The sequence below is a fragment of the Limulus polyphemus genome, unplaced genomic scaffold (assembly GCF_000517525.1).
Source record: "Limulus polyphemus unplaced genomic scaffold, Limulus_polyphemus-2.1.2 Scaffold4557, whole genome shotgun sequence".
Classification (NCBI taxonomy): Eukaryota; Metazoa; Arthropoda; class Merostomata; order Xiphosura; family Limulidae; genus Limulus; species Limulus polyphemus.
Genome location: NW_013670167.1, coordinates 28,611 through 45,246, shown reverse-complemented (window position 1 = coordinate 45,246; position 16,636 = coordinate 28,611). Strand labels below are relative to the sequence as shown.

Here is a 16,636-nt window from a genome sequence, read left to right as displayed (position 1 = left end):
TAACGAACGGAGACGTAACACATAGTCAGTAATGCAAAAAAGAATATCTTAAAACATTAGGGCGTCTTATTTTAATAAGGTTATTTTGTAAGCGTATTACCAAAAAGAAGATCTTACAAACACCAGAGCGTCTTATTTTCCCATTGTTAGTTTGTAAGCGTAAACCTCAGAAGAGGCCTTGGAAATATAATGAGCATGTATTTAACTTTATCACCTCTTCATCAGTTTTGTTGAAATATTATAATATGTGTATGTATTCTTCGGTAGATTTCTACTAACAAATAAATTCCCGCCATTTGATAGATGTATTTGCTTGTTTTTGTTGTTAAGCAAAGCTTCACAATGGGCTAACTGTGATCTGTTCACCGCGGGTATCAAAACCAGATTTTTAGCGATACAGATTTGTTTTAAACATGCACTACTATATAAAGTTCGGATTACAAATCACGAGGAACAGTGTAATCAGTAAAATAGCAGAAAGTCATTGCTCAGATGAACTATAAATTATTGGTAATTTTTATTAGTGCCTTGTTTTATAAAGCCGTTGGGAGCTTTGTATGTTAGCTAAACTTATATCTTCATCTTTGTATAAATGAAATCATCTTTATTTTTAAACGTTCTATTTAATCTCTAAGAAGTAATGGAATTGTTCGTTCCATGTCTTTGAAATAAAAGGTAATAAGTGATAGCAACGTAGAAAGGTTGTCTTGTTGTACTTGTTTTATTCGATGATAGCTAACATGAAATGCTATTACTCTAAAATGGAATTAATTTTATGGCTAGGATATTTTATAGTCCATTTTTATGTCTGAAAAAGCAATACGTATAGTAACTTATGTGCAGTTAAATGCTTCCACTAAGGCTTGATTTAGATGGGTTTTTTTGGGGGGGGGTGTTTTTTTTATCTATACCTCCCCCTAGTGATTGTTTTTCAAATTATCCATTTTAGTTGAGTGATGTCAGGTTTGATAAAGATTTATCTACCACAATATTTTAATATATTTTAACATGACTTAAGTACAGCTGTCAGAGCTGCTGTAAAAACCTTAAAGAACCCTCTTTAACTTCCTTACTCTTTACTCACTGTGTGACGTATGTTTAAAATTACTGGCCACCGGAGTTCTAGCTCAACTATCTGTAAGTTGAGTAAGTTAATTACAATTGATACGAGAAGTTCAAGAAGTCTAAATATATTTACCCGCTGTTTAGTTTTATGTGATAAGAATTAACTTATGGATTAAAGCATTAACGACAGGTTTTTGAATTTTCATTTAATAACGAACCGTATGTGAATTAAATTCAAAATATTAAATTCTTGAATATGAAAAGAGTCACCAGGTAATGCGGGTCATAAGAATCAAATTATAACAACAACCATACTTTTTGGTAAATTTAAGATAAAATGTTGTCAAAACTACTTAATAGGATTATATTTATCTAATTTTAAATGCTAAAAAGAAACAAGTCCAAATATCGTGACGTACAAAACGTCTTATAATGAAAAAACGTGGATTAAATTAGCAATGTTTGTAGAAAATCTCTCAAAAGTCTTATCGATTATCTATCGCCGATGATTATATTATCATAGAATAATAATTATCAATTATAATTTTGTTTAATTTGAATAATCCAAGAAATGTATTATTAGCTACAAACAATTACAAAAACCGATGCGTTGAGTTCCCAGCATTTTTAGTGGTTATACTTTTTCTGATTATAAGCTCTTCACTGCAAGAGAGCAGCACTATTGAAATACGGTTTAAATTTCGGTATTGACCTGGACGTTGAATATTTATCACTACAATTTGTTTTGTTTTTTTGTTTTGATTTGTTTTTACGGTGACTTTATAATATCTACAAAAAGAAAATTTATAACAATGTAATGCAAGCTTGCAAAGCTCAATTAAACAGGCACCTTTCTATAATTTATAGTGCTTTCAGGAAAAAAATGTAGGTATCTAAATTTCAGCTTACATGAACTCTTATACCGAGTGACTAAATTACGTAAAACACGTGCTATCATAAAAGGAAAAGAACGATATATAAATATCACCAAAGTAAAAACTTAATTCGTACTCAGTAAGTTAGTGAATGAAGTCAAATTACGCTTGGGACTATTGTATACCATGTCAAAAAAATTAAGCTTTCAAACTTAAAGATTATATGTATGTATACAATTTTATTCACCAAAATGAATCAACAGTTAATTAGTTCATTTACTTTCACATCCTTCATAAGAATACATAGTTTTTAGTTATTAAAAAACACTGTATATAAACAACAGTTTGAAAATTATCCTTAACCTGTAATCTGTTTTACATAAAAAGCTTTGTTAATAAGTTTATTTTTATTTGTTTTGATTTTTACAGAGTCCATCATCAATGATGTAAATAATATCTGTCCAGAGATCAAGCCTGGTCAGGATGACCTCCCAGGTATTTATTTTCCTGTTGATTTTAAAAGAACTGAAACTTATGTGAGTAAAATATTCCTTTGACATGCTGGAAGCACGATTTTCCCACCTACGAACTTTCTAGCTGTTTAAATGCTCATTTGAGGGCCGATGTAGAGTCTTTTTTTATTATTTGACAATAGCACACGTAAATACGAAACCCGATTCAGGGTGGTTTTATAATCCAACACACACAAATATGAAACCCACTTTAGGGTAGTTTTCTAACCCTACATACACAAATATGAAACCCGATTCAGGATTGTTTTCTAACTCTACACTATAAATATGAAACCCAATTCAGAGTGGTTATCTAAGCCTACAAACAAAAATACGAAACCCGATTCAGGTGGTTTTCTAGCCCTACACATATGCATATGAAACCCGATTCAGGATTGTTTACTAGCCCTACACATACGAATATGAAATCCATTTCAGGATGGTTTTCTGGCCCTACACACACAAATATGAAACTCGATTCAGTGTGGCTTTTCTAACCCTACACATCCAAATATGAAAACTAATTCAGTATGGTTTTCTAACTATATACATACGAATATGAAATCCGATTCAGGATGATTTTCTAACCCTACACACACAGAAATATCACCCGATTCGGGGTAGTTTTCTATTCCTACACATACAAATATGAAACCAAATTCAGGGTGGTTTTCTAACCATACACATACAAAAATGAAACCTAATTCAGGGTGGTTTTCTAACCCTACACACACAGAAATATCACCCGATTCAGGGTGGTTTTCTATTCCTACACATACAAATATGAAACCAAATTCAGGGTGGTTTTCTAACCATACACATACAAATGTGAAATCCGATTCAGAATGGTTTTCTAGCCCTACACACACAAATATGAAACCCAATTCAGGGTAGTTGTCTAACCCTACAAAGTATGAAAACCGTTTCAGGATGGTCCTCTAACCCTACACATACAAATATGAAATCCGATTCAGGATGGTTTCTAACTCTACGCATAAAAGTGCGAGACTCAGCTCAGAGCTGTTTTCTGACGTTATTATCTTTAGCCTGATGGTTAGAGCGCTCGATTCGTAACCTGTGGGGCGCGGGTTCAAATCCTCGTCACACCGAATATACTCGACCTTTTAGTCGCGGTGGTGTTATAATCTGACGGTCAATACCACTATTCGTTGATAAAAGAATAGCCCAAGAGTTGGCGGTAGGTGATGTTGACTAGCTGCCTTCCTTCTATTCTATCAGTGCTAAATTAGGGACGGCTAGCGCAGATAGCCCTCGTGTAGCTATGCGCGAAATTCAAACCATCTGCATTACTTGCAAATCTGAAAACGATTCAGATTTTTTTTTTCACATGCAAATATGAGATTCGATCTAGGGTTACTTTCTTTCCCTACAGTGCGAATATTGATCTAGGGTTACTTTCTTTCCCTACAGTGCGAATATTGATCTAGGGTTACTTTATTTCCCTACAGTGCGAATACCGATTCAGAATTGTTCTCTAACATTATCGCATGCCAATAAGAAACCCGATTGAAAAATGCGAAACCCAATTCAGTGTTTTTCTACCACTACCACGTGAATATCTGAAAATTAACTGTGAATGACGTGCTGACACTAACTTGTTCTTTTTTCGTAGCAGATTGTATAGGGCAGTAAATATCACTTATACTTCAGCAACAATGATAAATTAGTTACACTTTAGCCTTTCTTTAAGCTTACTTTCATTGACAGTATTGTTTCTTATAACTATCTTTACTATAAAGAACATTTCACACTACTGGTTAGCTTGTGGATTTATGACTAACCGAAATCTAATAAGGTGTGAAACCAAGTATAACTTTTATTACAGTGCGGACACACGGTGATGGTTTGTTTGCTTTTGGTTGCTGTTAAACGCAAAGCTACACAATGGTCTCTCTGTTCTCTGCCCATGACTGGTATCGAAACCCACAGTTTAGCGCCGTAAGCCTGAAAGCGCTCCGCTGTGCCACTTTGGGGGCACATTTTTGTTAAAATATTTAATATGTATTTGCTTTTGTTTATTAGTTTTTATTATTTTTAATGTTGTTTTAATGTTTATTATTTTACTATAATTATCAGTTTACATAGTTCTAATTATTATTTTGTTATTTATTATAAGGTTTATTATAAAAATTACTTCCCACCATTTTTGGATTAACGACTAACCTAAATCTACTAAGGTAGCATAACGTTCACCATGATGTAATTCTTACTTACATCGGCTTAAACAAATGAAATTTTTACTTCATAGTGGTTAGAATATCTAACACATGATGATCTACCTTACTGTTTCATTATTTCTAATCAAATTTTATGTTGTTGTTTTTTTATTCTACCAGCGTAAAAGCCCGTCAAAATGGCGGAAAACTACAGGAAACCAAAACTATTCCGTATAAAACTGGCAATTCACAAAAATAAATAAATCCACTACATATAACTGAGCAAACATGCTACATATTGCTCCTGAATCCACTACATATCTGAGCAAACATGCTACAAATTCCTCCTGAATCCACTACCTGAGCAATTATGCTACATATTGCTCCTGAATCCACTACATATAACTGAGCAAACATGCTACATATTGCTCCTGAATCCACTACATATAACTGAGCAAACATGCTACATATTGGTGCCTTTAGACAAAATATTAAACATACCATATGAGTTCGATGACGAGGAACCCACTTTGAGACTAATAACGCTTGGAGACGGCTTGAATGGGTAATGAAGAAAAACTTTAATATAAGTTTAACATAACAGCAAATGTACGACGTTTCGACAAGGTTTTGCATACACACCTCTTCTTCTTAGAAAACGTCGTCCTCTTCCCTACAGATAATTGGTATCTTCGGTCTGTTTTAACAAAGGCTTTTTCGTAATAATTCCCAAGCATAGATTTGCGCTAATTTTTGACTCATTTTTCACAGGAGTCTTAGCTTGACGTCATAATGATGTGGTGTCACACACATAACGTCATGCCTGATCTGGTCCTGGGAACTCCCTCCTTGACAGGCTTTTATAGAGCAGAAAAAGTGCCGACATTTAGGAGCTATTTATGCCTATGTTAGCGATTAAATTCAACTAAAATGGAAACGGGCAATCAAAAGATGAAATATTATAAGAGAAAAAATGGAATTGGACTCGTTTAACTCAGGAAATTCGGAGAAATCGAGCGTGCCCAACCGATTGACCGACACTTGGCTTTTATATATATTGATGATTATAATGATTATACTACATTCTTAACTAACCTAATCTTCCTGGGTTGGCCGAATTTCGTTAACACGTTCGCTGCCATGTGCCCCACCTGTGGGTCACAACCGACTTTTAGTTATGGACCGCGTGACACACCGGTGGATCACAAACAATTATGTTTCAAAGCCAAATTTATCTTTTGGCATATGAGTTTGGGACACAGTGACTGCTCCTTGGCACCTCCTAAATGTGATTTTTTGTATTTAATTTATTATACGTGTTAACCCAAGTGATAAAACAACGAACACTAAACATTACGAGTCATTTAGTTTGAGAATTGTATATAATTAGCTATATACATTATAAGGTATATATGTTTAATTCTGATCTATCTAGGTGACTTGCTTTGATCAGAAGTTAATATTAATTTACTCTATGATCCATTTAACTGTGAAATGCTTGTGTCCATTATGAGGTTTAATATTTTCAGTCTCTGTGTCTTCTACAGGGTTTGATCTGATACGAAACTTCAGACTAGATGATCCACACCTAGGGTTTCCCGGGGTGAAAGAGGTGCGAGGCTCTAACAGAATGCAAAAAGCTTACCGGCTGTTTCCACAAAAAGCTAACTTAACACGGCCCACAAGGTATGACTTTTGAAACCATTTTCTGAAAATAATCTTCATTCTAAAACCCAATGTGTCTTTCATTTCAATCTTTATGAAAATGAATAATAAAGAACAGATATTGTAGTTATGACATTTACATTCTTTGTATCTATATATCTAAAAATTACAAGAAAGCTAAAATGTGGAAGTCATTTTTGAAAAATGATGATTCTTCTTATCAGGTCAATTTTTCCGCTGGGATTACCGGATCAGTTTTCTCTTGTGGCTACTTTCCGGAAACGAAACTTACATAAAGGTCAATGGAGCCTTATTCGCATTGACGACATTTTAGGAAAGCCTCAGTTTGGAGTAACTATTATCCCCAAGAGGAAAGAAATGGACTTTTACTCCCTCGACTTCCAGGGCAAACTTCAAACACTAACCTTTAGTGATATCGAGGTAACGTGTGATAACTATAAGTTGTAAATATACACCTGTTGGGAAACTTTATGAAATGGACTTTTACTCCCTCGACTTCCAGGGCAAACTTCAAACACTAACCTTTAGTGATATAGAGGTAACGTGTGATAACTATAAGTTGTAAATATACACCTGTATGAAATGTTTGAATTTTTAGCAGTTTCAATAACACGTATTCTCGAAGTGATAGCTTTGGCTCACAACGACTGATACCGTAAATTCGTGTTAAAACTCTGTTTGCAAATGAGACGTTCAGTAACACTTCAAAGCTATCTGCACACGAGAAACTGTAAGTCAAGAACAGCTTTCTTCAGTAAAAAAAAAACTTTAAAAGAAATTGGACACACACGTACATCTCTTGCTATATACTCAGACAAAACTTGTAGAAATATCCTGTTTTTCAAACAGTTCAATAATTAAAACTTTTATCGTGTATTCTAATTTCTTACTTTCCGACTTCAAAGTTTAATTATTTAGTTACTCCTAGACTTAATTTATCAATGTACCGTTATACATTACAAATCAAACCAGCTATTCGTGAACTAATTATGCCTTAGACTACTTATATTCTAATGTGTATTTATTAAGAATTTCTCATCAAGTGTTAGTTAAGTGTACGGATCAGACCTAAAATAATTAGATAAAGTAAGTTATAGGTTAATAAAGACAATTATCTATAATAAATTAACTAGAAATATTTAATTTCATAAATAAATACACCAGAAAACTAAAACCCATAACATTGATTAGAATACATTGAATCAGTGACATGCACAGGGATAAGAGTTGGCTGGGTGGTCTACAGCCCTGACCTTATGCCCCCAAAGCACCCTTTTTCCCAGTCACAAAAAACTCTCTGCAGTTACTAAAAGATACGCCTCATTCCACACCTTCCTTGCTGTGAGTTATTGGGAAGAGAAAGATTTATGCTTTAAAAATATAAAATGTCAATTTTTCAATATTGAAATATCAACATAGCATCTGTCTGTGTTTAAGAGCAAAGATACACAATGGCTATCTGTGCTGTGTCCATTGTAGGTATCTAACCTAGAATTCTACCTTACCGCTGAGCCTCGTCGGAGCGATAAAATGAATGGAACAAAGTGACTTGTAGGTCTTTACAGTAAACAATTGTGATATAAGTGTTGATATACAATAATCCATTGTTTAGTTTTAGTTTTTAAAAGTGTTCATAACACTGAATGAATAGGAATATAGGAAAATCTGTTTGTTTGTTTTTTTGGATTTTTACCCTATGTGTATCAGAGACAACCCACAGTCCCTATAGTCTCCCCTAACACACACTCAAAAATATCTTGCCTTACTCTTCTTGAAAAGTGCCCTTTAAATGTCCTCTTCATTACGTACTTTCAAAATTAACGATGAATTCGACTGTAATCCCATTAACCAAAGATTATGTTAAATATTAGAACAAAAAGGATTCAATGAATCTAAATATAAAGAAAAATGGAATAAATCTATAGGTTATTATTTACAAATGATTCAAATTCATAAACTTTAGCTGCTTATCTAGAGTATTATACCGATCTTCTATGAGTACCCACGTCAACCAAAATGGCCGATAAAATGCTAAAGTTGCCCAACTCTATTCGCACAGTAAATAGGGTTATTACTTCCTGTATTCAGATTTTAATTGAGTTTTATAACTAATGTAGACATGTTTCCTTTAGAATCGAAAACGTTTAGCCTGTAAACATTAACCTCTCTGTTCACGGCGTTTTTGACGTGTGTCGTAATTAAGCTAGAGCACTATTCTTGGTAGCTTTTCTGGTGAATACTACAGCTCAAGTTTTCAAAGTGTGATAGACCAGAACAGGGGCGTGGGACCCGTTAGTGAAAGCAAACTATTCATAATCCAGAACGTTTTAATATACTGTTGTTGTTTCTCATGGTTACATATTTTCTGTCTATCTATTTATATGTGTGCCCGTATTATTATATGTAAATAATTTGTATTTATATAGACTTTTGCTTTTATCCATAAGTATTGTTCTTTCTATTTATTAAATTGCATTTATTCATTCATTTTCTCGATTATGACTTATTTTATCCGTACTAAATGCTTGCATATCAGTTGTTAGTGCTGTTTTTTTTAACCCACAAGCGTATTTTGTTGTCTTTCTATTCCGAACTTCCTTATCATATTCCATTCTTTATATTTCATGAACTCCAAAATTCTCTGCATTATCCTTCTATCGGTATCGTAATGTCCCCACCCGGTGGCTCAGCAATGAGTCTGAGTCTTATAACACTAAAAATTGGGTTTCAATACTCCCCAAAGGGCAGAACACAGAAAGTCCATTGTGTAGCTTTGAGCTTAACAACATACAAATATCGTAATATATTTCTTTATAACTTTCAGCAACATCTTTTGATCGGCCGCGTGCTTCTAATCTAACGAAGTGATAATTGCTTCCAGATGGCGCGACTCGAAATCACGACATTGACAAACGACTTGGTCTACTGTTTTACTCATGATTTTGCTGATTCAACTGACATATCAATGAATAAAACGATTATGACCCTCGTTGTTAGTGCACGTTTTCGTGCATTCTCTCGCAAAAGTGAATATGACATATTCTACATTGTTTCATGTCAAAATACAGGCTATGATATTTTGTTTTATTTTAACATTTTATTTATAATTAACCCGCTTTTTAAAGTTATTTCATGGATATTTATCCAATGAAATATAGTAATAAAATCATAAATTAAAACTTCATAGATGAACTTATTAGAAATAATGCAATTAAATATAAATAATACTAGTTGTAGAATTTTAACATTTTATTTATAATTAACCCGCTTTTTAAAGTTATTTCATCGATATTTATCCAATGAAATATAGTAATAAAATCATAAATTAAAACTTCATAGATGAACTTATTAGAAATAATGCAATTAAATATAAATAATACTAGTTGTAGAATTCTTCGAGATGAATAAAGCAATAGACGCTTACCTACTGAGTGAGAAGGCTGTTAAGTTTTTAAATTAATAAATATCTATTCACTTTTCTTATATTAATTTAACCGCTTTCCGTTTTCGGAGTACGTTATCGGCTTGTTGCAGGTTTTGTATTTTAATTAAACAAGTTCAAATGTGTAGGCGAAGACTAAAGTTGTTTGGCTAATTTTGATGCAGCTAGCTTGACGTTAAACCATTCTTTTTTTTTGTAATTTACATAATTATCTCGGCAAAGTATAGGGTTCTGTGTTACGCCCAGTTGCCTGTCTCTAAATATGGTTTCAAGAATAACAAAACGCTCTTCGAACCGAATTAAGTTACAGTGAAAATGAAACTTGTTGAGATAACTTATGTAACTTCTTTTATCAGTTGTTTTATTATTATTGTCGAAGTTTCATTAAAAAACGTTTCGTACGTATGCTTAAAACACGTTACATGCGTGATATGCAAGCATATCCCGTTTTGTACGTGCTTTAGTTATATAGGAATTTTATGTATTTTTCGTTTTTCTAGTTTCTATCCAGTTTTAGCATAAGCACGTAGTCCTGAAAGTGTTTAAGATTCTAGAATATTCAGAAAAGCTGATTTTCCTTCAAGTTTTCAGCTAAAGTTACCCGCGAATAACTGCAGGTTCGGCTCAGTTCTCTAAGTGATCTTCTTAAATGAGAAAATTCGACTGAGCTTTCGGTGTTGGTGTAAAAATAATAGAGTCTGGACGCTTGATGTAAAACGAATAAAATCTTTATTTACTACTATACAGGAACATTAAAATCTGAACACGCGTGCCTACCACTGTTCTTTCTTGCTAGGTAGTGTGTAGTCCTGCCGCTTTCTCTCTCTCGTCATAGACTTCTGTTGGACTACACACGTTGATTTCCAAAGTAAGTATTCTTTCTGGATCGTCTAGAGGGAACTCTGAACTAGAAAGCACACTTCACTTTAGCATGAGAACTATCTTTCTTTGTTCAGGAGACAGCGTCACCTCGTGACCCCCTGTTCTCAGACAGCTTGGTGGACTCTCACTTTTATAACCAAGTCATAGTCGACAGGCAAAGAAGCCAGTTTAATCTGGATACCTGATCCAATGCTGGAACATTCCTGCTAGTCAAGTATATGCCTCTCACAAGAGAACGAAGAAACAAAACAACTAGAACAAGATGAAGTTAATGGATTTTTGGACTATGTGTAGCCATCATGACAGTGCAAAAACTGCGTAATCGAAAATTTGGAATAATTCTATACTACTACAGAAGGTAGGAAGTCCACTTGGACAACGTTTTGTCATGCAGTATGATATTACAGTCGCTAAACTTTTAATCAAGACGGTATATGTTACTGCAATATTCTCTCAGGCAGAATTATCTACTTTAGAGAACAAAGAAACAGAGGAACTAGAATAAGGCAGTCTTGTAACATTTGGACAACGTTTTGTCATGCAGTATGATATTACAGTCGCTAAACTTTTAATCAAGACGGTATATGTTACTGCAATATTCTCTCAGGCAGAATTATCTACTTTAGAGAACAAAGAAACAGAGGAACTAGAATAAGGCAGTCTTGTAACATATGTTACAATTGACTAGTACTGTGAGAAAACAAAGATCACGAAGAGACACTGTCAACTGGACAAAGGAACCTAACTCACCTTTTGAACTTAGGCGCATTTTCTTCATTCAGTTCTATTAGGAAGTTGTTAAATGAAAATCTTACTTGAGAATCATTATCTTTTAGTTTTAGAAAGATCAATCTTAAAAGAGTGTAGGCTTTGTGACGAAGCACAGCCTGGTAGAAATTCAACTCCGAACCTCTCCACCTAAGTACGTATGCTGTATTTTCATCGTGTCCATTTTTGCTAAATTAGTCAAGTCTAGTTATTTCACGCACATTAGGAAAACTCAATTAAGATATCAGATTCATATTACTCTCCTTATTACTTGAGCGAGTATGCTGTCATTAGCGGGTCAAACTAGTTAGTAGTTTTTGGGAAGTCGGTTTTTACCTGAGAATACCACATAGGTAAACTAATACAGAACAAACAGAGCGAATTCGTTTGAAAAAAAAATTAAGACAGAATTCATAAAACCCCTGGCACACAACCCAGTTTTTACGCTGTAGACTATATCTGGTTACCTGTAGTTACACAAATAAATTTAAACACAAGTAAAACTGTGAAAACGATTACTAGGTCACAGTTGGATTGTAGACATAGTTGTTATCTTGTACTGTAACTGATGCGACTATGTGTAGTGTGTAATCACTATGTATCCTTTTATATTTTACTAAAAGTGTGAGTTTTGTGAATCACACGATATTCCTCAAATATACTTTACTGGTAAATAATACCCTAATAACAGTTACGACAATAATGCAAGTGCGCGATTAGTGAATCCAGGAACAACAGAGATGGAGATATATAACCACTCATGTTTGGCTTGAACAACGTTTGTTTCGTTGTTGAACATAAAGCTCTAAAGCTTTACAATGAGCTGTGTTGTGCCAACCACAGGGATCGAACCTCCATTTTGGGCATTATAAGCCCTCAAGCTTACCGCTTAGCCAACTAGAAGTGGCTTGAAGTAAGTAGTAAGTATAAATTTAACTATAATTAGAGCTCTTGAGTAATATGAAACCCGGAAAATGTCTACTGAAAATTGATAGCACAGACGCTGTAATTAGTTTTTCTTATGTGACTTCTGAGCTGAAAAACTAAGATGACGTTTAAGTTAAAAGATGAAAGTTATCAAACCTACCCTATATCTATATTCAGAATTTTACTATGAACAACTTAAAAGAGACCATTGATCACCTACGGTTCCTTTCCATGTGACTTAGAACCCAAACCCAACACCCACAATTTACATATCGTTAATATACGATAAGTAGTCTGATTTTTGAATTTTCCCTTAGCCTGGATTCTTGATGAGTGTTGAAACCGGTTTAACTCAGTGAAAAGTAGGTTCGTCATCTTTTTGCCCCCCCCCTTCTCTCTCACCATCTCTAAAACTAACTTGGCACGTATTTAGTGCTGGTTTCTCACCAGCTTTAAAGCTAACTTGGCACGTATTTAGTGCTGGTTTCTCACCAGCTTTAAAGCTAACTTGGCACGTATTTAGTGCTGGTTTCTTACCAGCTTTAAAGCTAACTTGGCACGTATTTAGTGTTGATTTTTTGCCACAAATTCTAGAACTTGTGCTGCACTACAAGTGTTATGGGGCAAATTTTGGGAGGGGAATAACTTTACTGCAGCCCCCACCGACTCTGATCCATATGAAACTTCACACATATTTAGTGCTGATGTCGTACTATTTGGTGCTGCAAATGTCAGAATTTGTAGTACACTAACTAGAGGTATGGGACAATTGTGTGTGTGTGAGGGGTTACTCCATGCCAGCTCACCATCGACTATGATCCACATGAAACTTCACACATATTTAGTGCTGATGTCGTACTATTTGGTGCTGCAGTAGTACACTAACTAGAGGTATGGGACAATTTTGTGTGTGTGAGGGGTTACTCCATGCCAGCTCACCATCGACTATGATCCACATGAAACTTCACACATATTTAGTGCTGATGTCGTACTATTTGGTGCTGCAGTAGTACACTAACTAGAGGTATGGGACAATTTTGTGTGTGAGGGGTTACTCCATGCCAGTTCACCATCGACTATGATCCACATGAAACTTCGTACAAATATTGAGTGCTGTTGATCTGTGCCGTGAATTTCAAAACTTGAGGTGAACTACATAGTTGTAGTTATAAGGCAGTTTTTGTGAGGGGGGAGTCTAAATTCACGACAACACGTCTGGTTTGCCAATACGACATTAAAAAACTGCAACAATTCAAAGTAATGTGCATCCTGTGATTATCAAAGATAAAGTCGGTTATTCTTGCGCAAAGACAATATCGTGGAGTGTTTGGAAACAATTCACCTGTTAATAATTCTATTACGTGTACTTGCGGCTTGCAAGCTTATCATGTTGTATAGCTTCCCTTGCATGACCGAAATCTTCAACCAGAGTTCAAAGTATGCTAGCTCCTTTTTTGTATAACTACATCCTCTGACTCTTGAAACTCTCAGTACCACAAACTTTCACAAAATTATTCTTGTTGTTATTTTTTCTTTCAAACAAAATAACTAGCTTATTCATTTCTATTCAAATTTCGTGTATGTTCTGTTATTTGCCTTTTATTATATGTTGCTGTATACCCTAGTCTTTAAGTCGGTGAATTTACTCTCTACTATAGTATTTGATACTGGAATACTTCCATACAGGAAAATGACAACATGGTATAGATTACCACAGAGGCAATATACTGCACAAGGAAATTATTTTCTTTGTGATAACTGGCAAATAATAAGTATTTGGTGTTCCATTTGTTTCCTTGCTTAGTTTCAATACATTATTACTTTTAACTTCAATTTCTAATGCCCACTTGTGCCAAACACTCCCTTGTGTGCTACTTTCATCAAAGACCTCTTGAGATGACTAGTCCCTCTTCGAGGACACCTTTGAGGAATTCGTTAACAGAACCTTCAGGCTTTTCCTCAAACCATCTTATTAATTTCAAACAAGGGCCAGGAATTTACTCATCTTATTTACAGCGAACTTCGGCATTTTGTACTAGGAATACTGCTAGAAACGTGTAATAAGCATTTTTAATATTTTTAGTTAAAGTTATCTGGCCTACACACCAAAGACAGAATCTATAAACCAATTGGGTCACTTGATTTAAACATTCCTATTGAGAAAACATTTCTAACAAGTGAACAACGTCAAGCTTGATATATATATATATAAGGGCAGGTGGAAGCCCCATCGGGCTCATGTTTGCAGAAATTTGAATATGACAGTATGTTCTCTATATATATATGTGTGAAAGCAAGGGCAACTAAGTTCAGAATTGCCAAAGAGTGATCATACACTGTCTCTCTTAGGAGAACAGCGCCACTCCTAAGTTATTCCATCGACAAAAATACGATCATATTTTTTGTTTGCTTCTCACTTAACATTTGTAATACAGGAACCTGTCATTCAAAAGAGCCAGAGTCAATAACCCCTTGACATACGAAAATATGTGAGAAAAGTGAACCATCAGATCTACTCCGAACAACATCGCCTGTTGTAACTATACTCAGTTTCGAATCCTCTTTTCTGCAATATGTTCTGTAAACATATAGCTGGGAGCTAGTCCAATAAAACGGATTAAGTCCTACACTGAGAAGGGAGCTAGTCCAATAAAACGGATTAAGTCCTACACTGAGAAGGGAGCTAGTTTAATAAAACGGATTAAGTCCTACACTGAGAATAACATTTTTTCCTACAGTTTTGCAATACTGATAGCTGTAATACAGTCTTTATCAAATATAGTTTGTGCTTCATGTAGACGTTTAGCTTTTCAGAGGACAATTAAAGACGGCACGTGTGGACGCCCAGGATCTCATAGATCCATTAGTCTGTCTGTTCTTGTCTGTGCCAAATGCTACAGAATTTCAGTTTTGAAATTTCATTGTAAATTTGTTGACGCCTAGTTCCTTTCAGTTGCATTTCCAGATTTTGAGTGAAGCGCCTTGACTTATCATTTTCCCTGATTTCACAGTGAACTGTAACTGTAAGTTAAGCTGCTTCTGGCTTATCCAATAGCTTTATTCGGATTAAAGACAGACATTCAGAACAACTGCTTTGAATATTTAAGGGTTTTTTTTTGTTGTTGTTTTTTTTTTTTTTTGCTGTATTAGAATATCTTTGCTCTTTTGAATACCCAATTGCAAGGAATTTTTGACACATCTCATAATTTGCGAAAAATCACATCACTCCATGCCCCATGATTTTAGTATAATGTACTCCCGAGCACAGATTTTTTTACTTTTCTTTTCACGTCTTTTGTAGCTTTCTTCCGTTAGCAGAAAATCCTAAGTTCTTTGGAAACATTTAATTGTAAATTTGTCACTGTTTGGAATATCATCTATCTCAAACTCATTATAATCACTGTAATCTAAATATCAACATCCTTTTGGAGAAAGTTCAGCATACCTTAAATGCTATGTCTGTTACCTTTAACAACAAAATTGTATAAAGTATTTGAGTTCTTCAGACAATTGTTGCCATATTAAAGCGTTTGGTGAGACAATATTACAAGTATCACACTCCACTACTGAGTTTCTGTTACTGAGGAGAAGATGTTTTGTATTTGCAGGTTTAATTATTGCAGGTCTCCCTTTTATTCATGTTGACAAGTTTTGGGTCGAAGTTCATTTAGCTGTAAAGTAAAATAAATTCATAAATTGTATTTTATTACCAGATAAAATTATTTTAATTTCTTAAACTTAATAACAACACTTCTGTATTTGTATTTATTTCTATCCCATTTTTATTTCAGTTCACTATATTACACATAAAGATAATAAAAAAGAGAAAGGACTGGAAAAGTCATTGTTGGGTACAAATTTATTGTTGATTTGTTCATTAGGATGAAACCGATTCTTGTTGGCGCTGCAGTCACATGTATACGGATAAGATATACTGTATATGAAGAAATACTTTACAGATCTCTGAACATAGGTCCAAACCAAAGACAAAAAATAGGAACACATCAAGCTTAAGCTTAAAACCCTCAGTAGTCAACATTATATAATCAGAGACCATGTGCTCGCTGGCGTAAGTTTTTAAGTTGTTTTATATGTCTACTTTGTTTTGAAAGTTACTAGTAGGGAAACATATAGTGCGACGTGTTATTCATTTAGATGGAACTGTACCGTATTACTAGATCTACTATGGGACATCACTGACACCAGGGTCTCATTTAGATGGAACTGTACCGTTTTACTAGATCTACTATGGGACATCACTGACACCAGGGTCTCATTTAGATGGAACTGTACCGTTTTACT

At 34.4% G+C, this 16,636-nt stretch overlaps 1 protein-coding gene across 1 annotated transcript in view; it reads left to right on the top strand.

Annotated features, from left to right (window-relative positions):
- LOC106471344 (collagen alpha-1(IX) chain-like) overlaps positions 1 to 16,636 on the top strand; it is a gene marked incomplete at its 3' end in the record, with an annotated part of 76,624 nt that overhangs the window by 33,220 nt on the left and 26,768 nt on the right. The window contains exons 3-5 of the mRNA XM_022399955.1: positions 2,370 to 2,435; positions 6,177 to 6,315; positions 6,519 to 6,735. Coding sequence (XP_022255663.1) covers positions 2,370 to 2,435; positions 6,177 to 6,315; positions 6,519 to 6,735 — 422 coding nt within the window. The remainder of the gene's footprint in view (positions 1 to 2,369; positions 2,436 to 6,176; positions 6,316 to 6,518; positions 6,736 to 16,636) is intronic.